Consider the following 26,763-nt stretch of genomic DNA (forward strand, 5'->3'; position numbering starts at 1 on the left):
GGCCAAGAGGGGGTGCGCTAGTGACGCTACTTCTCTGGGCGTGGTTTTCATCCTGGGGGAAGGGTCCGTGGAGTTTGAGGGGAGATGGAGGAGATGGCGGCTTCGGCGCGGGAAGATGGCGCCCGCGGCCAAAAGCAAGGGCGGCGGGGCTGCAAGCACTATGACAGAGGATGTCTCCTGAAGGTGATGACTTCAATGGGCTCTTCCCATACAGGCTGCCGCCGGGTCGGGCGGGGGCGGAGTGGGCCAGGCGATTAGGCTTGGGCTGAAGTTAGAGGCTAAGCTGTTTGTCAGGATCCCTCCTCCACCTCGAACTGGATTCCCGCTGTAGAGAACGTTTTGGCAGGGCGACCACACAGGCCGCACCCGTACTCTTGTATTACTTTGTAAGCAAAGTCCTTTTTGCTTGGGAAGAGCCGAGGCTTGCACATCAGTCGCTGTATCAACGGGTTTAGTCTTTTGCTACTGGAAGTAGACTGAGGCAGCGTCGGGCCTGGGCCGGCTTTTCCCCAGGATGACTTTCAGGTGTGTGATGAAGTAATGAAAGAGGATAAGCGAGTGGAGAATCAGAATACGATTTCAGCTACTGTAGTAACAGTTTTACCGCTCGCCAGCTTCATTTTAGAGTCGGTGAGTGAACCTCAGGCTGCCGAGGAGAAAATGCTTTTGTGACATGGAAAGCCAGCCGTGTGATTGCCACTAAATAGGAGATTATGTGTAGGAAAGTGCCTACTATACATATATTCTTGTTTTTGCCGTTTACTTTGAGGAAAATTGCTGGTCACTCTAGAACTTTTTAAATGGGCACCCGCTCAGAGTTTCCTGATTTTGTTGTTGTTGCAAGAAGCAGTTTGAAGATTTTAAGAAAGCGTGAGCTTTGGAGTCCCACAGCCCTACCCACAAGTCATAGCGCTGCCCCTTGATAGCTCAGTGCTTTTGAGCAGGTGCTCCATTTGTACAGTAGGGCTGATAGAGTTACTGTTTCATAAAAAAGTATGAGGCCTGTAAAGACCACTTAAAGCCTTCTTTTAGGCCAGGCTTGGTGAAGTTCCTCCACAGCACTGGATGAAACTTTTTCAAAGTCATTCACCAAGTGTTGTGTAAGCAAATTGAAGGCTGTCCTTATGATTCCATTTCCACTGACTGATGTTACTGTTTGAAACTTGATGATTGGAACTGAATTCAACATTTTGGCCCTTTCCCCCAAGAAACTACATAAATATGTCTGAGTTTCATAGAGTTTAGATACTTGACCCTGAGTATCAAATACTTTTTGCCCGCTCTTACTCCTTCCTTAAATACTAGAAGCCAAGTGAAGAGTTTTAAGGAGGAAGTAATCAACTAAATCAAATGCTGTTGTTTGAGTAAGATAACTGAAAATTGAACTTTAAATTGGATGAGGAGGTCCCTGGTGATCTTGACAAGAGAAGTTTCAGTGGAGAGATTGGGACAGAGCCTGATTGGAGTGGGTGAGAGAGAGAGAGAGAGAGAGAGAGAGAGAGTAGTTAAACTGGAAATCTTAAATTTTTTTTTAATGTTTATTTATTTCTGAGACAGAGACAGAGCATGAGTGGGGGAGGAGCAGAGAGAGAGGGAGACAGAATTCAGAAGCAGGCTCCAGGCTCCGAGCTGTCAGCACAGAGCCCAATGCCGGGCTCAAACCCACAAACCGTGAGATCATGACCTGAGCCGAAGTTGGTCGCTCAACTGACTGAGCCACCCAGGTGCCCCTGGAAATAGTCTTTATAGACAATTCTTGGAGTTTTGTTGGGAAAGAGCGCAAAAAAACAAACCACCAAAAAAACAAAAACAAAAACAAAAACCCAAAAACAACAACTCTGGTTGCTGTGAGATTTAGAATCATGAGGTTTGTTTGTTTTTTTAATCTTTAAAATGGGAGGTATTGCAGCATGTTTTTGTACTCTTGGAAATGACTCAGTAAAGTGAGAACATTTTTAATGCAGGAGGGAAAGAGAAAACTGTAGGAGCACTTACTGCCCTTGAGTAATCAAAGAAAAGATGGGATCCAGTGCACAAGTGGAGGAGTTGGCCTTACGTAAAAACATGGAACAGAGGACAGAGTATTAGGTACATTTGCAAGTAGGTTGGTTGACAGAGTTTGTGGTAGGATGTTTTCTTTTGATTATTTCTATTTTCGTAGTGAAGTAAGCAAGGTATCAGCAGAGTGTAAGGGTGGAGGAAAAGCTGTAAAGAAAGAGATGTGAAATAATCACCCAGATTTTAGGTCCTAGATTGTAGAAGAATGAGGGAGTCAACTAGGGAAGTATAGTAAAAACTCATATTTTATTAGTGATTTTGACTTAGAAGTGAGACCAGTGGTCCCTTTTCTTCAGCTATATCTAGCTGTTCCTATACAGGAGAGAATTGGATTTAACCAGATTTGGGGTTTTGGTTAGGTATGTAGAGGAAAAGAGAAGGAAGGAACTAGAGTATGTGCAAGGGAAGAATTGAAGTGAGTTGGGAAGAGAGGAAGTAGTGATTAGAGAATTGTATGCTTGAAATTAAGATAGAAACAAGATTCAGTTGCTTAGAGCAGTGGTTCTCAAAGTGTGGTGAATGGATCCCCCACCCTGTGATTCCTGAGGCCCTTTTAGGTCAAAACTACTTTCTAATACTAAGATGTATTCTTTCTCAGTGTATGCAAAAGTGGTGATTAAAATTGCTGGCACCCTAGCAAAATGAAGACAGTGGCACTGACCTGTGCTACACCTATAATTAAAAAAAAAAAAAAAAAAAGCCAGTTTCACTTAAGAATGTCATTGATAAAATTGTATAAAGTCTCAGCTCTTGAATACATATGTTTTTTACATGTTTGATGAAATGGGATGTTTTCATCAAGAACTTCTGCAAACAAATTAGATGGTCATTGTGAGGAAAGTTCTTATGCAATTGGATTGTGCACTGAACTAGTAGCTTTCTTGTGAAACATTTCTTACTTGAAATCTGGCTTTTCAAATTTGAGTATTTGGTGGACATTTTTTGAAAAGGAGAGAAGTGAAAGGAGAGTCATTGCAAGGAAGATCATTGACAGTAATAAAATTCAAGCTGTCATGTAAAAATTAGAATTGAAATTTAAAAAAATTTTTTTAATGTTTATTTATTTTTGAAGGAGAGAGAGACAGAGTGTGAGTGGGGGAGGGGCAGAGAGAGAGAGACACACACACACACACACACACACAATCTGAAGCAGGCTCCAGGCTCTGAGCTGTTAGCACAGAGCCTTACACGAGGCTTGAACTCACAAACCACGAGATCATGACCTGAGCTGAAGTTGGACTCTCAACCGACTGAGCCACCCAGGTGCCCCTAAAACTTTTTTTAAATGTTTGTTTTTGAGAGAGAGGGACACAGAGTGTGAGTGGGGGAGGGACAGAGCGAGAGAGAGGGAGACACAGAATCCAAAGCAGGCTCCCGGATCTGAGCTGTCAGCACATAGACTGACGCGGGGCTCAAACTAATGGACCGCAAGATCGTGACCTGAGCCTAAGTTGGATACTTAACAGACCGAGCCACCCAGGTGCCCCAAAATTAGAATTTTGGAAAACTTGGATTATTCTCTGTAAGCTTGAAAGTGTCCCAGTACCTAAAGACTTTTCTGATGAGATCGGTAGTGATATTAACAAGCACGATTTTTTTTTTTATCTTGCATGGAAAATTTGTGAACATTTGAAAGAGCTATAGAACTCAGTGAACTGATATTTTCCAAATGACCAATGCGTGGGTAAAAGATCCATTCAGAGTGCAAGACAGATCAATGGATTTTGACGTAACGGAGAAAAGTTCACATACAATTTCAGAGTCCGTGTTACAACTAATGATTTATGAATTGTTGAGTTTTGTTGTAGTATCAGAGATGAGTATTCTTGCAAAGGCTGTTAAAATACTCCTGTTTCCAACTACGTATCTGTGGAAGGCCAAAGTTTCTTCATATACTTAAACCGAATACAGAAGCAGAAATGAGAATTCATTTATTTTGGGAGAAAGTAGTTATTTCATTAAAATAATGTTATTTATGTTAACATGTAATGGGTTCATTACTATTATTTTTAAAAGAAGTAACATTTAAAAAACCTTTCAATTTTATAATATGGTGTCAGATATAATTCACATAATCAAAAGCTCTTTGAGATCATCAGTAATTTTTTTAAAGTTTATTTCGAGAGACTGAGACAGCACGAGTGGGGGAGTGGCAGAGAGGGAGGGAGACAGAAAATCCCAAGCAGGCTCCACACTATCAGCGACCCAAAGTAGGGGTGGTAGGGTGCTCGAACTCACAGCTCAGGTAGGGTGACCTGAGCTGAAACCGAGAGTCAGATAGATGCTTAACAGACAGAGCCACCCAGACACCCCGATCCTCAATAATTTTTAAGAGTGTAAAGAGGTACTGAGACCAAAACATTTGAGAACCACTGTTCTTTGGTATGACCTTGAGAATATGTGGCTGAGGAGGGTTGGAGGACAAGGTCATTGGAAGTAAGAAAGTCAAGGAATTGAGAGTTCATGGTATTGGAAGGATTATAGTGGTGGATGTGCAGATCACTTAAGATGTAGGACAAGAGTAGTGTTGGGTGAGAAAGGGTACCAGTTAAGTGTTAAAATCTTTAAGGAATGAACTGTATTGTGGTAAATTATGGTGTAAGATCTTCAGAAATGAGTGGATCTGTAAGGTCACAGTATACTGGAAACTATGGGGTGAGCTTACTGGCTTGGAAACTTTTTTTGGTGTACTATACTATTTAGGATAAAGCTAAGTTACTAATGGTAACAAAAAGGCCCAACAGTAATGTAGGTTAAAGAATAGAATTTATTTCTTCCCACCTAACAATTTCAAGGTTAATTATCCAGTTTGGTAATAAGACTGTTCCACATGATCACTTCAGGGACAAGTTTTCCCCACTGTATTTTGCCCTGCTTTAGGGCATACAGTCAGCAGGTGGATTGCTGCTATGTCCAGGTTTCATCTGATGGAAAGGAGAAAGGGAGCGTGGAGGAGGAGGCATGCCTAGTTTCATAATACTCAGGCCCAAGAGTGGCACTGATTTCTGCTTGTATTCTTTTGGTAAGAACTTAGTCATTTGGCCACAGCTGAAATCAAAGAAAGCTGGGAACTGTAATAAAGCTGGGCAATTGTGTCTGGGAAGGAGAGAATAGATTTTGCTAGTCTGCCACTCTTGAAAACAACAACTATCTCTTACATTTATTGCATCCTCTAAAATATCAAGCATATAGTTGATGATTAATAAACACAAGCAAATTAAAATATATATAATCTTTATGATATTTAATGTTTAAGGGGTTAAGTAGGTAGGTAAGTGAATTTATCTGGAAATGTCTAAGAAGAAATTGCCTGCCTGCTTTTAAGGCTGAGAATGAGTTTAGGGTATTGTGAGATTAGTTCTTCAGTCTAGGGATTTCCATTCTTCATGATTCCTTTATCTTTAAGGACCAGATTATGTTCAACTTAATACAGACATAGATGTTGAAGGGAATAATTAAAATATGCTAAGAAACAGTGAAAAGTTATGTTTAGGATTAGTTTACAAACAAATCCATTGGTTGTATTCTTTGACCTTGTTCCAGGAGGAGGAGGAAGAAATTTTTTTTTTTTGTATTGCAAACTTGTTTTTCTCTTTTTATAACTTTTTTTCCCCCTTGGGCATTAGGCACCTTGTTGTGACAAACTTTATACTTGTCGGTTGTGTCATGATAACAATGAAGATCATCAGCTAGATCGCTTTAAAGTAAAGGAAGTGCAGTGCATAAACTGTGAAAAAATCCAACACGTAAGATTTTACCACATTTCTATTTTCTTTTTAAATAATGTTAAGGTGGCTTAAAAAAATTGGTATTGCAAGTGACTTCTTTAATTCTAAGCAATATCTTTGATTTAAATGTTTAAAACCTTGTAAAAATCTGCATATACTGTAACAAACTGGATATTTAAATGATAATACAAAATGTTTTGATAAATTTAGTCCAATTTTTAATTACATGTATCTGTTTTAGGCCCAACAGACTTGTGAAGAATGTAGCACATTGTTTGGAGAATATTATTGCAGTATATGCCATCTTTTTGACAAAGACAAGAAGCAGTATCATTGTGAAAACTGTGGCATTTGTAGGTACTGTATGTAAAATGTTCTTTTCCTATTCTAATGTACCTGGGCAATAATAGTTTTTAAAATCTTTATTGGGATATAACTTGCATCTAATAAAATGCCTTCGATTTAAATGTCTAGTAAGTTTGACAAATATATATAGCTGTGTTACTAATACAGTCAGGATAAAAAACATTTCCGTTATTCTGAAAAATATTTTCATGCCTCGTTTGTAGTAATCATTTAATTAGCCCATCAACTATTGTGTGGCTATTTAAATTGTAACTTTTGGATGTAAAATATGCTTTTATATAATGTGTTTTGTGGGCAGCTGAAATAGAAAATTAGGGTAGAGTTTTCTTTTTTTTTTTACAATTAGTTTTTAAAAACATTATCAGAAAGTATAGGATGATTTTGTAAAAATTGGAAAATATGAGAAAGTAGAAAGAATAAAAATAAGCTACAGTCCAGTCTCCCACTGACAAGCTACTACAGACATGTTGTCATATAAGAATTTTTTTCTTTCCAAAAATTTTTGAGCATTACATACAAAAACATATGTAACGTTGTGTACATTATAAACTATACTTTCTAAAAAAACGTTTATTTTGAGAGACAGCGTGCATATGCAGTCCCAAGCAAGCTCAGCACTGTCAGTGCAGGGCCCAATGTGGGGCTTGGTCCCACAAACCATAAGACCTTGACCTGTGCTGAACTCAAGAGTCAGATCCTTAACCGTCTGAGCCTCCCAGGCACCCCTGTTGTAAACTATACTAATACAATAACTCAGCCACTCAATTTAAGAAATAGAATGTTTCCAGGGCACCTGGGTGGCTCAGTTGGTTAAGCGTCTTGACTCTTTATCTCAGCTCAGGTCTTGATCTCCTGGGTGGCTCAGTTGGTTAAGCATCTTGACTCTTTATCTCAGCTCAGGTCTTGATCTCGTGGTGAGTTCAAGCCCTGCGTTGGGGTTCTGTGCTGGGCAAGAAGCCTACTTAACAAAAGAGAACTGTTACCAATACTGTAGAAGCTCCAGGTGTTCCATATCAGTCTTTTTCCATAACCACTGTCTAGAATATTTTAAATCACTTGCTTTTATGTAGTTTGTTTTTAAGGAAGGATAACAAACATACCAAAAGATGTAGAAGTCATAAACAATCTTATGAATTTATTTATGAAAACATTTTTTTAATCACTACCCAGATCAAAAAATGGAATGTTCATAGCACTGTAGTAGCCTCATGCCCCCTACAAGTCAATAAATACACTCCTCTGAAGGTAACTACTCTCTTGAGCTTTGGGAATCCTATAGTAAATGCTCTTTTGTGTTTTGTTTTATATATTTTAAGGTGTTAATGTATTTTATGTATTTATATAGAATTGTTCTGTTTTCCTTTGTGATTGATTTATCATTGTCTCTTTTTATCTTTAGTTATATTTTCTGCCTTAAGAGCTACTGTATCTATATCAGCTTTCTTTTGATTAGTTTTTGCATGTATGTCTCTTTTCATTCATTCATTCATTCATTCTTGAGAGACCAAGGGAGAGTGGGGGAGGGGCAGAAAGAGGGAGACAGGATCCAAAGTGGGCTCTTGCAGACAACAGAGAGCCCGATGCAGGGATCAGAGTCACAAACCAGGAGATCATGACTCGAGCTGAAGTTGGACACTTAACCGACTGAGCCACTCAGGTGCCCCCCTTTTTATTTTTTTATCCCAAACATTTTGTATGCTTACATTTAAGCCATGTAGCTTGTATGCAGAATGTAGTTGAATTTTTTATTCAGTTTAAGGAAAGCTGTCTTTTAATTAGCATATTTAGTCTTATTAATATAATTGTATATATAAATTTTAAATGTACAATTTTACAGTTTAGTTGACAAGTTTAGTATTATCTATCCCCTTAGTATTTATCTGTCTTTTTTTCCGTCTCCTCGCTTGCCTTCTTATGGATTAATCGGCAATTTTTCTATTTTACTTTATTTTTTAAATATTTTTTAAAGTTTATTTTTATTTTGAGGGAGAATGTAAGCAGGGGTGGAGCAGGGAGGGAGGGAGGAAGAGAGAGAGAGAGAGAGAGAGAGAGAGAGAGAGAATGAATGAATCCCAAGCAGGCTCTGCACTGTCAGTGCAGAGCATGATGTGGGCTTGAACCCTCAAACCATGAGATCATGTCCTGAGCTGAAATCGAGAGTTGGCCACTTAACCGACTGAGCCACCCAGATGCCCCGTGTTTTAAGTTTCATTTTTATTCTCTATAAACTTATTAGAGATATATTCTTCCATTATTCTCTTGGTAGTTATCTTAGAAATTATACATCCTTGGCTTACTAGAGTAATGCATTTATCATTTCTGGACAGTATAAGAACCTTAACTAAGAGGCTTTACGTGTACTTGTCATGTCTTTTAATCTACGATATTTTAAACTCTGTAAGACATTGTTTCAAACAGTATCCTCTTACATTTACCTACATATTTACCATTTCTGTTGCTCTTCTTGCCTTTCTGCATTTCTTTCATCTTCAGGATTATTTTCCTTTGGCTTCAGGAATTCTTTTTATTAATACTTCCAGTGAGGCTCTGCTGGTGACAGATTCCGTCAGTTTTTCGTCTCTCTGAAAATGTCTTTATTTTCATTTTAAAATTTTGTCTTTGCTGAGTATAGAATTACTTTCTTTTTGCACTTTAAAAATATTCTGGTGCCATGGTTTCTGTTTCAGAAATAGCCTGTCAGGATTATTAGTGCCTCTTTGAGGGCAATCTTTTATCCCCCTCTTAATGTTTTCAGGTTTTTTTTATTAACGTTTATTTATTTTTGAGAGAGAGCCTGCGCGAACGAGCAGGGGAGGGACAGAGAGAGAGGTATACAGAATCATAAGCAGGCTTCAGGCTCTGAGCTGTCACCACAGAGTCTGATGCGGGGCTCAAACCCACGAACCATGACATTGTGACCTGAGCCGAAGTTGGACGCTCAACCGACTGAGCCACCCAGGTGCCCCCCTCAGGTTGTTGGTTTTTAGTTTTTCCATGATGTGTCCAGGTGTGTGAGATACTTATCTGGCTGGCAGTTTGTAGAATTTCTTAAATCTATGGCTTGATGTCTTCTGTTAGTTTTGAAATATTCTTGGCCAGTGTTTCTTCAGATAATGTTTCTGCCTCTTGCTCTTGGCCCCTTCTGGGACTTTAGGTGTAGACCTTTTCACTGTCCCATATGTCTCTTACATTTTTCTTTTTTTCTGTATTTATCTCTTGTCCCTTCATGCTTAAATTGGCTAGTTCCTACTGATGTCTGTCATACTGTGTTGAATCTGCTATTTAACCTGTTGAGTTTTTAATTTTAGGGTTTTTTTTCTTAAAATTATAGAATTTACATTGAATTTCCCGCCCCACCCCCACCTCCGTCCTTTGTAGTTTTAATTTTTTCAGGTGAAAAAAAATTTTTTTTCTTCTTTCAACATATTAATCACTGGTCATTTAAAGGCAGGGTCTGATAACTCCAATATGTTGATTATTTGTGGGTCAGTTCTGTTTTCTGTTTTTCCTCCTTTGGTGTTTGGTTCTTTAGTTCTGCCTTTTGGCATGCTTGATATTGTTTTTAGTTGGTTGTTGGACAAAATTGAATGCTATCTATTATTCTCCAAAGAGAATTTTCTTTTGGCAAGCAGTTCATGTAGAGCCAGATCCTACTAATTCAGTTAAAGATTGAGAGGATTATGGGATGCCTGGGTGGCTCAGTTGGTTAAGTGTCCCGACTTGCTCAGGTCATGATCTCATGGTTCGTGAATTCGAGCCCCACATTGGGCCCTGTGCTGACAGCTCAGAGCCTGGAACCTGCTTTGGATTCTGTGTCTTCCTCTCTCTCTGCCCCTCCCCTGCTTGTACTCTATCTCTCTCAAAAATAAACATTAAAAAATAAATAAGTAAAGATTGAGATGATTGGAGGCCAAGTTTTATTTATATTCCTGTTCTTTTTTGTTTTCCCTAACACAGGCTCCTAGCACATGTTTCCTCAGGGGTCTTGATTTAAAGTTTATCAGGGCAACTCTTGTAATGGGATCTGGGCTCCCAGTTTTTTGCCTCCCTAGCTGAGAAATTGCCAGAAGGTTTGCGTGGTTTCATATCCTCTTACCTGCTGCTTGCTGCTTAGCTTGTTTGCTTCTGACAGTATAGTTTAGGATCTGCAAGTCCCCCAAGGAGGGTGAAGCAGGGACTGTTGGATTTTTCTCAGTGTATTTCCCTTCTGTCTGGAATATTGACCCTTTAAGCCCTTTGTTGATTTTTTTTTTTTTTTTACTGCTTTTAAATTGCTTGTTTTCTTTGAATCCAGACTTTGTAGTTCTCAGTGGGAGCTTTGGTCCTGTACAAGCTATTTTATCCATTGTGGAGTGGAAGTTTACAATATATGTTTAGTTTTGCTTATTTTTTTTAACTCATGCTATGTTTATTTTTCTGTGGCTTTTTTTTTTTTTTTTTGAAACAGAGCCTTGTTTCTAGGGTTTCTCCTATTTGATTCATGAGCTCCAGTTGATTTTCACTGTTGTACAGTTATTTTGTATGCCAGATCTGCACACAGCTTTTAATTACCACTATTACAATAAAGGAATCAATAAATTTTATAGTTAATTTGTTGACTCAAGTTGTTGAGACTGCAGGATACATATCTCATACTACCCTGTATACATTAAGCTTTGTGAAGTTAAGATATTTTCAAATTTTAAATTCCTATACCTGGTAATATTAAGCTTCATGAGATCAAGGTATTTTCAAAAGTTTAAATTTTTATACCTGAGAGTACCATGTACACAGTGTGTGCTCGTAATGTGTAGGCTGTGCATCTTAAGCAGAATGTTTTTGGTGTTATGATTCCTTTCTGTATGTGAGGAAAGTTTGTCCTCAACATTTACCGTCTAAGTATGTTTTTAAAACCTTTTAAAATAACAGAATAAATATTTTGTTATATATATTATTATGAATGATAGAAGTAAGAATAAAGGCGGTGAAAAACAACTTCATTGGAAATTTTAATAAGAATTTAAACATTGTAAATCCAAATTTTGATTCCATATTTTTCTAGTTTTGAAAAGATATGTACTAAATTTGACAATATCCCTTGACTGTAACTATTCACTGGTCACTTGTCATGAATCTGGCACATGTCTATCTTGTTAATAACTGATTCTAGGTTTTAGATATAGTTCTAATAGGTTCTAGCTTGTAATTACTTTTGGTTCTTCTTACACTTGTACCATCAAAAGGTAATATTGATTCCAGATGTCAGATACATCACTAGTAAGATTCTGGCTTATCCTTACTTGTGTCTATGCATTGCCAAATTCAGTGTTTTTGAAACCTTGTATTTATAGGTGGCCATCATTTTGGTTCCAATATAACAAAATATTTTTTATTTTTAGATTTATAAATCCCTACTAGAATGTCAGTCCTGTGAATTTTTTCAATTTTTACATCATCTATTCTCTTCCAAATACTTTAGGCACATACTTCAACATTTGTCCATTTTACTCAGCCATACTGAGTAAATTTTGGTGTACGAACATAATAAAAGATGGAAGAACGCTGTCACACATCTTTTTAGCAAAATGGGTTGGTTTAGGTTCATGTAACAAAATACTGTGAATTGAAGTCCTTATTGAATGACTAGATGAAGAATCTATGTTTGTTTGTTTTTTTCATTTGAAATACATTGTTCATTTTTTTTGAGTGAGGCCATTCATCTATGGTATGTGTTTTAAAGGATTGTTATCACTTCAGGTAGGTATTTTAGGTGGCATTATGTCTGTTGTCATTGCTCAAAAATATTTGAAACATCTTTTTTTAAAAAAATATTTATTTTTGAGAGAAACAGAGTGTGTGAGTTGGGGAGGGGCAGAGAGAGAGGGAGACACAGAGTCTGAAGCAGGCTCCAGTCTCTGAGCTGTCGGCACAGAGTCCGACATAGGGCTTGAACTTTGTAAACTGCAATATCATGACCTGAGCTGAAGTCTGAGGCTTAACTGAATGAGCCACTCAGGCGCCCACCCGTGTTTGAAACATCTTTGTACAGTTCTTTCAGAGTGCCAGTGGCACACTGAAAATTCAACCCCCCCCTTGGGGATTTTCAGAGCTGTTCATCTTCATTTTTTTTTCAGATTGTTAAAAGATATTGGGAGCAAACTCTATTAAATAAGATTGGCATATACTGTGTTTAGTCAGAAATGACATATGACCATCAGATAATGACTATTTTTTTTAAACAACAAAAATATCAAAAGACAGGTTAAAAAATGTTTTTGCAGTCAAATGCTCTACCACTGAGCTATACCCCCTAAAAAATGTTTTTGCAATAGCAGTGTTTTTGGAAACTCTACCCTCTCATGGTAACATTAAAAAAAATCATGTCATTTGAATGTGTGAGTTCTTATATATTTGCATAAATATCAATCTTTTCACTTTGTAGCTAACCTTCTTTGATAATCTTTTACAGTGAGTCCTCTTGTGGATATTAAAGACAAGTATTTTTTGTCTTCAGTATATTATGAAATTTAGTTATTGCTTTTAGTTTATTAAACAAAGCTGCAAGGCAAGGGTGATCTGATTTCTCGTGCTTGGCGCTTAAGGCACCTCTAGGCTTGGCTCTGGTCTGGAGGTATGAGCTTGACGATTATTGTCTTTAGGCAGTAATCACTGTAAGGAAATCAGTACTGCTTAGAGTTAGTGATATGTTATTCCTGATTTTATATTTTAAAATAGCTTCATGATAGTTAGGTAATCTTTTGAGTGTGGCAGTAATTCTCTTAAAGAGTGACGTGCCCTAAAAGATAGGATTTCAGTTTTTCTTTAATTAGGGGCAGACATCCAATACTGAATTTTTTGGCAGAAGGTACATATATCCTTACTGAAATGTACTAGAATGAGCTTTTTTTTTTTTTAAATAAATGGGGCAATAAAATTTCTTAGTGTTATTAGATAAGCACCATGATACTTACCATGAGAGTATGATATAACAGATATGGTTTTGGTGTTCTGATTTCTGATCTAAAAAAATGTTTCATCCCTTTGACTATATAATTCCATTTTTAGGAGATTATCCCAAGGAAATAGAGATATGTACCAAGATTTCTGTGTAGTATAAGTCTTGTACCAATAAGTATAATAGTGAAAAATGAAAAACAACCTGTATGTTTGGGAGATTGTTAATTTGCAAGCCCATATCAAAAGTAATGTTCTTAAATGATATTTAGGGATTGGGAAATGATTCATAAAAATTATCTGTCAGGATATTATACATACCAAAATATTAGCAATAGTTATTCATGAGTGCTGTGATCATGAGTGATTTAAGGTATTTGTTGGTATATTTGTTGGTTCATGTTCTTCTGGGTTTTATATGTTTTAAATAATGAGGATTACTTTTAAAGTTTAAGAAGATATAAGTTTGTAACTACATTTGGGGAAATACAACATCTAATAAGATGATGCTGTAAGAGAAGGATGTGCGTTTTCACATTTCTGCAAATTATTAAATAAGCATCAGACAAATCTTTGTCATGTGTAGAGCACTAGAGTATAGAAGGCATGATTCTTGTTCTTAAATTTCTATTCTGTTTGTGGAAGAATGGGCTTAATAAGCAATCACTGCTAGAGATTTTGTCCGATTATAGGGATTGGAGTGGTCTTAATTTTAGGAATGTTTCAGTAAAGTTTTAACAGAGATAGGCCGAGGCTGAATAGATCAGAATGGTCTGGGTAGAAATAAATAAATAGCCAAGGCAAAGAAAAGGCAGTGAAAGGATGGAGTGAGGGGGTGGGACAGATAGAGACTGGAGTTGAGGATGGAAGTGAAGAGGTTATATTATTTAGAGTAGTTATTTTAAATGGAAGCAAATCTAGTTAGTCCCCGCCACCGTTTTAAAGAAAAGAATAAAAAAGAGATAAATACATGGTAAGGATAAGTACTGTTATGTGGAACTTTCATTAGCATTTTGAGTGTGTGTGTATATGTGTAAATGAAGGGAGAACTGGGTCAAGATGTAAAAATATTTACTGTGTGTTGAGGTGAAGTTTGAGAGACACTGCTGCAGAGTCTGCCAGGTCACCTCTAACTGTGACTATGTACTGATGCCAAGTTGACTGTTTTTGTTTAAACGGAGTCTCCTGGTTTTTGTATGTTTGAAACATCTTCATTTTACTTTCATTTTTGAAAGATATTTTTGTCGGATATAGAATTCTAGGCTGACCGAATGTTGCTCTGCCGTATTTTGTGGATATACATTCTGCATTGTTCCCAGTGAGAGATCTGGTGTCATCCTCTTTTTGTTCCACTATACAAGTCTTCCCTGCCACCCCTGGCTGCTTTTAAGATTTTATCTTTGGTTTTGAGCAGTTTGATTATGAAGATCCATGATAGAGTTTTTTTTCATGTTGCTTGTGTTTAGGGTTTGTTGAGCTTTCCTTTTAAGGACATAACACAGAATTTTCGTTCATCTCTTCTGTTCACAACCTCCGGAGAAGTTGCAAGTAGTCTTTATTCAGGACAGCCCTGTGCCTGAGTGTTTTGTTGTGTAAGAAGGGGAAAATAAAAATTTGAGGACAACTAGCAATTTCTCTTTATCATATCTCTTTACATTTCAAATGGATAAAAGAAAAATATAAAAATTAAAAGCCATTAAGTATTAGAGGTATACATATATTTATGACCTAGAGGTTTCAAAAGTCTTTCCTAAATAAGAGATAGAAGCATAAGCCATAAAAGAAAATATCAATGGCTTTTTAATACATAGAATTAAAATGGCTGTATGACAAAATATGTAAATCAAGATAATCTTGGTCACACACCAGAAAATTGTAAGTATACAAATGAAAAAGGTTAATATTCAGGATATATAAACAGCTGCTTTAAAATGGTAAAAGACAAATACCCTAGCAGAAGAATGAAAAGAGCACATGGACAGGCAATCTACAGTAGAAATCCACATGGTTCATAAACATTAAAATATATTTCCTGTCTCATAATCTGAGAAACGCAAATTAAAATGACATCTTGTATTTGTCTATCATATAGGTAACCAGTGTTCACTAGGGTGCAGGGAATGCAGGTGCTGTCATACATGGTTAGTGCGGGTATAATTTAGTATTGTCTTTTTGAAAGTCGTTTTGTCAGTATCAAAACCAGTGGTGCAGTACCCTCAGTACCCATAGTTTAACTTTTTAGAAATCTTATAAAAGATTATCAACAGATAGACTAAGTGATGTTTGTATAAAGATAGGTATTTTATATCATCGTATTAACTAAAGATAGTAAATTATATAAGGGAATACTTTAAAAAATATGGTCTATCCATACTATGTAATACTATGTAATTATGAAGAGGAATGAAGTGGTTCTATATAGACAGACATAGAATAATCTTCAGGATATGTTGGTAAGTGAAGAAAAAGTCAAAGAACAGGATATAGAGAAAGAATCCATTTATGTAAAAAATAAAGCCCAAAGGGTGTGTGTGTGTGTGTGTGTGTGTGTGTAGATTTTTGTAGGAAAAAAGACTTGGATAGATACCATTCTGTAAAAATGAATCTAATCTTTTGACTTTCACATGTATTTTTAGGATTGGTCCAAAGGAAGATTTTTTCCATTGTTTGAAATGTAACTTATGTCTAGCTATGAATCTCCAAGGAAAGCACAAGGTATATAACTAAGTTTGTGTAATTTAAAAAATATTGTATTGTGTTTGAAAACTAGCTTAAATCCTAATATGTTTGGAAGCATGCTAATTTCAGATATTACCAAGTACAACTCTGTTGCTTTTTATTCTTAAGCAGTATTAAGTAGGTGTCCTCAGATCTATGCCTCAGAATATCTGATCTACAGTTCTTTTTCTTCTTCATAGTGTGTAAGAATACTTATATCAGTTATTAGCATACTGTTGACAACTTCTAAGTAAGTTAGTAATGGATTCTTCTCATTGATACTGGTTTTAAGAATAAGTGAAAATTCACAGTACAGAAGAAATAGCAATGTAACAGCATTCCAAGAAAATTCAGAAAATATTTTTGGGTTTTCTTTCATAGTTAGAAATATTTTTAATTTGGATATAGTAATTATATCATGATACCAGTTCCTTTAAAATTATTTTTCATTATTTAGAAAAAAATCTAATAAACATCACAGAACAGAGAGACTAATGATTTTTAAAATTTAAAAAATTTTAATTCCAGTACAGTTAACATTAATGAGGGTTTTTTAAAAATAGGTACTAGATAATAACTAGCCTAAAATAGTCAAGTATTAAGATAAACTGAGATGAATAATGAACATTTGGGATATGGTGACAATGAATAAGGGAAGAAGAATGGGGCTGAGTAAAGACTCCCAAGGTTTTTAGCCCTTGCTTTTAAGGTACTGGATAAATAGATTGTAAATTTGCTGGAGATAAAAGATTGAGTTTGGTTTTACAGATTTGAGTTGGGGTGATAGCCGTGTTATCTTTCAAAAACTATATACACATTTTCTCTTGTGGTATCTTTGTCTTGTTTCTCAGTTATTTCTTATTGTCTGTATTTTAGTAAATGGTCCTATCATGTACTCAGGTGCTTACTTAAAAAACCTGGGCATCATCCATGGCGTGGCACTTCCCCTTACCTTCCCCCATTTAATCATACACTGTCTTGTCAAGTTAGGAACTCTGACACTGGAGGCTGCCTGTTGGAGTTCAAAAACCGTTCCACTTCTTATTGGCAAATGACTTTGGAAGTTATTTAGCTTCTCTAGGCCTCAAATACCTCATCTGTAAAATGGGGTAATGTACCTGTTTCATTTAGAGTTGTGGGACTTAACTGAGCTAATGCAGGTAATGTACTTAGCATATGACATGTAGTAAATTTCAAGAATATGAACTCTTACCATTATCGATATTATTAAGTAGTTTGCTTTGGAGCAAAACACACATAAAATAGATTCCAAAAGTTATTGTCTCTGCATCTTTGGTAAATCTTGATTCACTGATTTTCCTTATGTGTAAAATGAAGATAATTTGAACAATTAAGATATACTGAGCAATTTCATTGTTTCAGGTAATGTGCAAAGCCTGAAATAGTTATGTGAGTTAGCTGTTCAGTTCTTATCTGACATATAAGAAACACGTATTGTTAATTATTATCTTTAGTAAGTTAGTAGTGTTGTTTCCTTTATTGTTTTTATTAGTAAATCTGTTTGTCATTTCCATTTAGTTAAGTTTTTAGTAATTTGAGTTTTTCTTTTAAACAGTGTATTGAAAATGTTTCCCGGCAGAATTGTCCAATATGTTTGGAGGTAAGCTTAAAATATCATTTGCTTTGGAAATATTCCCTGTTGAATTTAAGATATGTGGATGTTTATATTGTCTTCATGCAGGCACTAACATTTATTTCCTTTACAGGACATTCACACATCCCGTGTTGTTGCTCATGTCTTGCCGTGTGGACATCTTTTACATAGGTAAAGGAATTTTGTGTTTTTTCTCTCAAAATTGAAAATAGTGGAGATAGTTTTTGTTTTACTGAAACAATGTTATATATTTTTTTCAGAACGTGTTATGAAGAAATGTTGAAAGAGTGAGTGATGGGATTTTTAAAAATTAATTATTGTAAGATGCTGATTTATTATTTTTTCGGGGATGTGGAAGTGGGCCAGCTCTGTTCCTCACACTGTGTCGGCGTGACATATTTATGTTGAGATGGGCAGGGTAAATGCATAGTGGTAAACTGGGCAAAGCGTCTTGTGTATGTAGGACTGCACCTTTTCCCCCATGTCTGCAGTATGCCTTATCTCATCCCTCATTTCAAGAGACTCTTATTTTCTGGCCTTGCTTAACAGGAGGCATGGGCTCTACCAGAGGCAATCGATAGCATTTTAAGATTGCTGAGGTATTGTCACTCAGAATCCTGTTAGGTCAGTATATTGGCCCAGGATAATCATCTGCAAAGAAAGCTGGTAACAAGATTATCTAAAGCAGAAACTTTATTATGGGGAAAGGATGTTACAATGAGATGAGAGTAGTTAGGATAGAAGAGACTGTGTGAATATATTTTCATAAGCAGAAATTTTAATTTAATATAAGAGCCAGATAGAAGGGAACTTTTTCAGAATGTTTAGAGAGAAAATAATATGATCTAAGTTGCCTGAATATATTAAGGAATTGAGGTCATTTAGTTAGAAAGTAGCTTAATTGGCTTTTAAAATATATTGAATATATTCTACAAAGAATACGGGCTGATTCCTTCTAATTTTAGAGAGCTGAGGAAAAAGAGTAGGTTTAAAAAATACCATGGATCTACTGATCATCTTAAAATTCAGAATAATGCTCTGTTTTGGATGGTTTATGTACCAGTTAGCATGCATCCTCTTGTATACCTGAGTTGATATACTCCTTGTTAAATGTTTGGAAAATAACCTCTCTGTTTCTTCTAGAGGCTACAGATGTCCATTATGTATGCACTCTGCTTTAGATATGACTAGGTACTGGAGACAGCTGGATGATGAGGTAGCACAGACTCCTATGCCATCAGAATATCAGAACATGACTGTGGATGTGAGTACGATCAATGCTTAAAACTTTTCAGGTTCCTAGTTGATGTTCTTGTTTATTTTTGCCTTTTTGCTCAAATCTGTCTAAAAAATACTGCTTTGGCAGAAACACCAATGTGATGATTAATGGGAAGGACAAAATATAAATTTTAAATTCAAAGGACCAGACCAAAAAAATTCTAAGAATACCTTTATGCAATTCTTCCCAACACTAGATGGCAGGCAGAAACTTTATTCTGAATTATTTACGTATTACTTGTCAGAGCCAGTCAGTCATGTAATGGTGTGGAGGTGAATTACTGGTGTGATGTTTTTAATGATGCTTTATTTCTAATTATTTTAAATTTTATTTCAGGCATACGTATTTGTTGATTTCTGAAGAAGATTACTTTTTGTTTTTTAATGTTCGTTAGAACCCTTTTTATTCATGTGGATAATTGAATTGTTAGTAAGGTAAATGAAGGATTGCTTTTGGAATACTAATTGGTAATTACGTGATGTTTTACTAGAGGCTTCAGTGTGCTTTGTTCCATGTAGGTCATTTTTTCAAATAACAGCTTTATTGAGATATAATTTATATGCTGTGTAACTCATCCATTTAAAGTGTGCAATTCAGTGCTTTTTAGTATATTCTTGGAGTTGTACAAACATCAGCCACCGTCAATTTTAGGATATTGCCCCCCAAAGAAATCCCATACCCTTTAGCAGTCATTCCCCAATCCCCTAGCTCTAGGCAACCACTAATCCTTCTACATTCAGATTGTATTCCAAATTATAATTTTGAACAAACTTGGAAGTTTTCTATTTACTATGGTATGACTATTCTATTTTTTTAATCTTATTTATTTTTAAATTTTAGTAAACATATCACGCAATGGTTTCAAGAGTAGAATTCAGTGATTTATCACTTAAATACAGCACCCAATGCTCTCCACAAGTGCCCTTTTTAGTACCTATCACCCATCCAGTCCACCCCCCACCCATGTCCCTCCATCAACGCTCGGTTTGTTCTCTGTTGTTAAGGGTCTCTTGTGCTTTGTTTCCCTTTCTTCCCCATCCCCCCCACCCCTTCCTATATGTTCATCTGTTCTGTTTCTTAAATTCCACATATATTAGTCATCAAAAAGAATGAAATCTTGCCATTTGCAAAGATGTGGGTGGAGCTAGAATGTATTATGCTAAGTGAAATAGGTCAGTCAGAGAAAGACAAATACTGTATGGTTTCACTCATGTGGAATTTAAGAAAACAGGTATGAGTATTCTAAAGCTAATGCTTTTCTTACATACTAATGCGTTGATCTGTTTTCAGGTTAACACCTTTTTCATTTTTTGGGATCTTTGTGTTAGAAGAGATTAATTCTCAAGTGATATCTTACTGTCATTTTATTTATTTATTTATTTATTTATTTATTTATTTATTGTTTATTTTGTTTACTTATTTTGAGAGAGAGACAGAGCATGATCAGGGGAGGGCAGAGTGAGAGGGAGACACAGAATCTGAAGCAGGCTCCAAGCGCTGAGCTGTCAGCACAGAGCCTGATGTGGGGCTTGAACTCACAAGCCTTTGAGCTGTGAGATCTTGACCTGAGCCAAAGTCGGCCGCTCAACCTGCTGAGCCACCCAGGTGCCCCTCTTACTGTCATTTTAGGGATGAGCCAAAACCTTTTATTTTTTAACTAAATTTTAAGAACTGCTTCTTTGGACTTTATTTTTGAGGCATAGAAGATTGACAGCTTAGTATATTAAACCTAAAGAATAAGCAAAAAAATAAGTGTAAAGATTTTATTAACTAAGATAATTTTGCAAGTGTCAAGGAAGAATAATGAAATCATGTATGTTGTTTTGAACTGTAAATATAGTTGTCAATCTGATAATGCCTATGTTAAATTTTATGCTCAGTACTATTTATATACTATTTGGGAACAGTTTTAAAATAAGACTTCTTGACTCAAATTTACACTTTCATTTTCTAAATTCAAAGCTACCTTAGTAGCCCTCTTAGAATTTTCAGAAAATAAATAAAAGACATTTCTATTTGGGGAAATGTTTAGGCTTAACTATATGTGTTTCAGTTCTTCAGTATGATTTTTGAGGAATTGTTTTGGGCAGACAATGCCACTTTGTATCTATAAGGTTTAATATACTTAATTTGAATTCTCTTCACTTTTCAGATTCTCTGCAATGATTGCAATGGGAGATCTACTGTCCAGTTCCATATATTAGGCATGAAATGTAATATTTGTGAATCTTACAATACTGCTCAAGCTGGAGGATGTAGAATTTCACTAGATCAGCAATGACCAGCGTTTATTACACTGGAAAACTCAGCATTTTCTGATCTAGGAAAAGGCTATCTTTAGTATTCTGTTGTCATAATGTGTCAGAATCTATGCATTAGAGTTGATGTGTTTTGTACTAGTGTCACAGCAAAAAATCATACTACAAGTACTTAAGGATTCAGGGTCTCTTTGTAGAATTGTCATAGCTCTATATTGGATGAAAGCCACTGTGCTTGTGTTTTGATTGGAAATTCCTTTAGTGTCAGTTTGGAAGCCAATGATGTTTGCCACTGAAATTCACATCCATAGAAGTATGTTATACTTTCATGGAACTTCGCTTTAAGTGACACTCTGCACGCAGAATTCATTTCTAGTTCTTGATAGAACTGCACTTACTTCTCAGTATTATTCTTGACTTTTTAAGGGCTGTGTTATAATGAGAATATGTTGTATCTTACTGTTGAAATCTTATTACATATACTTTAGAATTTTCTAAGACAGTCCTTTGGATCCTATAAATGTGAATTTTGATGTAATAACTGCTAATAAAATTATATTGAAACAGTGTTTTATAGAAAGTTTTTTCCAAGTTTATCTATTTTTGGCTTAGTTTGGGCAATATAGTCTTATATATAATTCTGTCTATAAATACAAATATGCATACACATATATGTATTATATATTTCTGTAGAAAACCTCTTTTCTTTCTTTTGAAGTACTCTTCCATTAGAGTAGTTGGAAAAAATATAAAACAGTAGAACTCTTCCAAGCCTTAAGAAAAACCATTAACATTGAAAATAATTTTGATTTGGTTTCCTGGAATTATTTCTTCAAAGAGTGATTAGTCCAGTCAGCAAGTAGTTTGTGTCCAACTACTGTGCGCTGGGTAAGGTTCTAGATGGTTGTGGAGACAACAGTGAGCAAGACAAAAGTCCCTGCCCTCGTGGTGGTACCTCATGACTAGCTTTTCCCTTGTTTTTTTTTTTTTGTTTTTTTTTGTTTTTAATGCATGAGGTGGTTGTCTTTGTTGTATATGGATTGTTTCTTTCTTCTCTAAGTGCTTGAAAGTAGGTATGAATGAATAGAAGGGGCATGGAATATTCCTGGCAGGATCTGATTTTATAGTACCTTTTTGGCTTATGTAATGGAATTAAACACACCTCTTAATTCAGGAACAAAATACACAAAAAATTATTTGATGATCCTACAACTTATACAGTAGTATTCCAGTTTCTAACATAGCCTATTTATAAAAACCTTTCGGTTAGGAAATAAAATGTGTACATATTAGTTCATGGGTATTTATTGAATACCATTTTTCTAATTTTGAGCTAGTTGAATCTCCTGCAAATAAACAAGGTTGGCTTACAACTAGAAATCCTAACATTTCTGGTACATTTATTTATTCTGTAGAAATCTCATTACCTGGATAAAGGCAATAGTATTGATTTCTAGTTTTGAGCCCAGATCTTTATTCTCTCCCACCTTCCTGTCTTCTGTGTTCCACTCTTTTCCCCTTCCTGTGTTAGTTTCCTTGGCTTAGGCAGAGCAGTAGTGCTGATCTTGATTTGGGGAAGGAATGAGATATCTTCCCAGGTGTTGCCAATCAATAAACAGATTAAGGAAAGACTAATTTTCTAGTTGTAATACTTCTGTTTTTAATTAAAATTTTTTTTATTTTTTAAAGTTTATTTTTTATATAATTAGAGAGCAGGTAGGGGAGGGGCAGAGAGAGACGGAGGCAGAATCCCAAGCTGACAGTGCAGAGCTGGACCTAGGGCTTAAACTCAAGAACTGTGATACCATGATCTGAGCTGAAATCAAGAGTTGGACACTTAATCAACTGCATCACCCAGACATCCCTCAGATTTGTTTCAGAGAGCAGGAGTGGAGGAGAGGGACAGAGGGGGAGAGAGAGAATCTTAAGCAGGCTCCATGCTCAGCGTGGAACCTGATGCGGGGCTCCATCCCATGACCCTGGGATCACAACCTGAGCTGAAATCAAGAGTCGGATGCCTCTCTGTTAGTAATACTGTTTGGTTCTGTTATGTCACCCTAAGCTAATTAAAAGCATACTGCTTTTAATCACAGGATCATTGGATCTTGAGTAGGAGTGAGTATAGAAAAGTAACAAAACTTTGTGTTTCGAGCATCTACTGCATGCCAGGCTTATGCATTAGCATTGATTGGCATGATAATTCTGTAGGGTAGGTGTTGTCTTCATTTTATAGATGAGAAAGCTGAGGTTCAGAGGTTAAATGATATGCTTGAGTAAATGATAGCTATTAAATGTTGGGAGCTGGGAATTCAATTAGGTCTATGACCCCAAACACACCACACCACACTGCCTTTGACTCAAACTTCTATTTTGCTAAACTACCTACATAATAGCTAAGTCCTCTATCATGGAGGAGCTCATGATTTGATAGACTGTCCATTTTTAGATGTTTTAATTCAAAACCTGATTACTTAGATCTCTGAGGATCCAAATTTGTCCAAAATAATGCAGAATGAATGTATTACCACGTGTTGACATGCAGTCATGTGCTAGAAGCATTTTTCTCACGCTCTTGAAGTCTAGGCTGTAGCACCCAGGGTTTCTTCAAAGATATGTCCATGACATGTGAATTCAATGTTCAAAAATATCTATTGTAGGAAATATGTAAGAAAAGGTGAAAAACTCACAATCTCATCTTCCAGAGGTAAATAGTTTACATTTTGACATTTTTTTTTTCTTTTTCTGCTCAGAGACTTTAAGAAAGCTTAGAGAAATGTTAAATGCTTAGTCTGATTTTAAGTATGGTAGAATTGTCCATGAAAGAATTGTCCTTAAAATAAGGTTGCCTTGCCACAGAATTCATATCTATTATGTTCTTATTTCAAAAGCCAGTAATTCAGTATGTTTATGAATATCAGGGTGTACAGAAACTAATTGTTTTATCATCAAAGAGTGTGCATGAATTTTTTTTTTTTTTGTTTTTTAATGTAGCTTTCAGAGCCTTCTTAACTAGTAAATGGAGCTCTGTAGGATACTAACTAGCTTGTGTTCGAAGTAGTAGTATGTTTGTGGCATCGTAGATTTTAAAACCAAGATTTTTTTCCCCCACTAAACATTTTTATAATGTGTACATGTTTAATTTTCTTTTAATTTTTTGAAGTTTTGGTCACGAATCAAAGTGAATGTGAGTACTATGGAGCCAAGATCCTATTTTATAAGTGCTTGTCACTTAATAGGTGATCAGTAGTGCATAATTTGAAGTGGGGGATGTCATTCTTTATGCCATTTCTTGCATCGTCTCTGCTGAAATTCTCTTCAAGGTTTTGCTGTTTGCCTTATATTCACTGAATTTTAAGTGGAGTTGTTTCTTACTGTCATTTTCATGTGGACTTTTCCTTGTGCTTGTCCAGTTAATCCTTTGGATTAAATGCCACCTTTGGGCAGGTCTGCTTTTTTTGTTTGTTTGTTTTTACATATCCCTTTTCATTCTCATAATAATTTTAGACCTAGCTGATGGTCTTACATCCGATTTCAGTTTGTCTCCCCTTATATCCATCCCGCCAGGTTACTTTTCCTAAGCTTAGACTCATTGCAGTCTTGGTCAAAATTAATGTACAGGTATACTAATGTTTATTTGATTAAGCCCAGATTCCTTACTTTGAAATCTTTACAATATTGTTCCCATTGTATCTTTTCAGTTTTATTTTACGTTCTTCTTTCACATATATTTTTATAACACACTACCTATGAATTTTTGCTCCTTTGTGCACATGGTTCCTTCATGGAACAATCATTTTTAGAAAATGCCGCTTCCTCATAGTCCAGCTTACAGTTTACCTTTTCTATGAATGCTAATTAATATCCAAAATTATTCTGTAATTTCTCTCTCTCTCTCTCCCCCCCGCCCCTTTTTTGTGAGAGAGAGAGCAAGTGGAGGAGGAGCAGAGAGTGACGTAGACAGAAACCCAAGCAGGCTCCATGCTGTCAGTGCAGAGCCTGATGGCAGGGCTTGAATTCAGAAACCGCGAGATCATGGCATCAAGAGTCAGATGCTTAACTGACTGAGCCACCACACGCCCCTCTCCCTCTTCTAAACTATAAACACTTTGTACCAGTTTTAAAAGATTTAGTACTTCATTTATTATAGTTCAATTTTTGCTTTTCCCCGCATTTCAACATTGCACATCAAACAGTATATAAAGCTTCTTGTAGACAAAGCTGTGTCTGAGTTGGGGGTACGACTAAAACTACTGAAAGCTTTCTAGGAGTTGACTCATGAAAGACAAAACACAGAGGTAACTAACTGATCAGGATCAGGGTGAGAGAAAGCCTAAGACATTTTGAGGACAGTGATGGAGCTTTTCATCTCCTATCTTACTCATAAGAATTTGTTGAATTCAGAGGCTCCTGGGTGACTTGATTTTGGCTCAGATCATGATTTCATGGTTGGTGAGTTCAAGCCCTGCGTCAGTGCGAAGCCTGCTTGGGATTCTCTCTCTGCCCGTCCCCTGCTCTCTCTCCATCTCTCAAAATAAATGAAAAGGAAAAAAGAATTTGTTGAATTTCTATCATATGTAAGAATCTGATAGAAGCGTGTGCATACATACTATACAAAAATTGGTTGAAGACCCTTCCCCCCAAGTGTTTAACACTAGAACATATTGATTGAAATATGATGGAATCATACCTTTCTCAAACTAGAAGACAATCAAGTCATGCTGGAATCTGGTCGTTCAGTTTATCCATTCATTTATCGCATTTAACAAATACTTACTTTGCACTGGTTTTGTGCCAGACACAATATGTAGAGCTGGGTTATAGAAAAGTGAGTAGGACAGTAAGTGACCTCAAATCGTTCCTGGCTGGGAGAGGTGGATGTGTGGCCAACAGAAAGTGCTGAAGGAATTTGGCTGAATTTGGCTGAGTTTGGCTGAATTCTAACCTTAGTGTTAAGTGGCTCAATAAGAAAGATGTCCTTAGAAACAGCCTCTTCAGGACAACTTTTTGGCTTAGTTCTGTCACATAGGGACCACAAAAATATGGTCTTTGGGAGATATGTAAGCCTGTGACTTGTATGCTCTCTCTTTTAGAATAAGAATTTAAGCTTAGATTCCTATGGATGTCAATTAACAGAGGCCCAGTCTGTGATATGTGATACACGGTCCCTGGTGGAGCACCTGCCATTTCTCAGTTCATTAAGGATTGCTTTTGCCCAGATAATGTTGCCTAGGAATGCCAAGCATCTACTCTTGTAAACCTCTGATCAAGATCAAAGCTTCAGACTGATTGCACTTCCCCCTGCCCGTAGACACAAACAACATATATTCAAATTAGAGTCAAAACTTTTTTTTTTTTTTTTGATCGAGAGCAAGTGCCTGTGTGTGGGGGTGGGTGGGAGGGGGAGGCAGGTGGGAGGGGTAGAGAGAGAGGGAGAGAGAGAATCTTAAGCAGGCTCCATGCCCTGGAGCACAGGAGCCTGGAGTCCGGGGCCCAAAATGGGGCTCCATCTCATGACCATGAGGTCATGGCCTGAGCTGAAAATCAAGAGACGCCTCACGGACAGTCACCCAGGTGCCCTGGAGTCAAAACTTTTCTTAATCACCAACTTGCTTCCAACGAACTGTTCTGTCCCATTTTTACTCTTTGTTCTTTTCCTTGTCTTACATATTCTGTTTTTCTGGAGTCCGAATTCAGAATGAGCTAAGTGTGGTAAAGAGACTTCTTAGCCTGTCTAGAAGCGCCTGTAAATCCAGCCATTGCCAGTAGAGTGGATTTAGATGGGGCTTGGCATTGGCTCCTCATCCTCAT

The 26,763-nt window shown here is 36.4% G+C and overlaps 1 protein-coding gene across 6 annotated transcripts; it reads left to right on the forward strand.

Moving 5' to 3' along the window:
- Positions 1-43: 43 nt before the first annotated feature.
- On the forward strand, positions 44-21,524 carry RCHY1 (ring finger and CHY zinc finger domain containing 1). Of its 6 annotated transcripts, XR_001431253.3 has the most exons (10): positions 44-183; positions 5,685-5,804; positions 6,028-6,143; positions 15,722-15,800; positions 17,380-17,424; positions 17,531-17,589; positions 17,679-17,705; positions 18,562-18,682; positions 19,034-19,131; positions 20,850-20,987. XR_001431253.3 is itself a non-coding variant. In XM_015079865.3 (9 exons), exons 1-9 carry the CDS (start codon positions 85-87, stop codon positions 20,976-20,978), a joined length of 795 nt encoding a protein of 264 aa, XP_014935351.1. In that variant the 5' UTR covers positions 44-84; the 3' UTR covers positions 20,979-21,524. The 6 variants fall into 6 exon arrangements, 5 of the variants coding, with proteins under 5 accessions (XP_014935351.1, XP_026914179.1, XP_053073221.1 ...); XM_015079865.3 differs by lacking the exon at positions 19,034-19,131 and having other exon boundaries at positions 20,850-21,524; XM_027058372.2 differs by lacking the exons at positions 44-183; positions 19,034-19,131 and adding an exon at positions 192-630 and having other exon boundaries at positions 20,850-21,524.
- The last annotated feature ends 5,239 nt before the right edge of the window (positions 21,525-26,763 follow it).

This window comes from Acinonyx jubatus, chromosome B1 (assembly GCF_027475565.1).
Source record: "Acinonyx jubatus isolate Ajub_Pintada_27869175 chromosome B1, VMU_Ajub_asm_v1.0, whole genome shotgun sequence".
Taxonomy (NCBI): Eukaryota; Metazoa; Chordata; class Mammalia; order Carnivora; family Felidae; genus Acinonyx; species Acinonyx jubatus.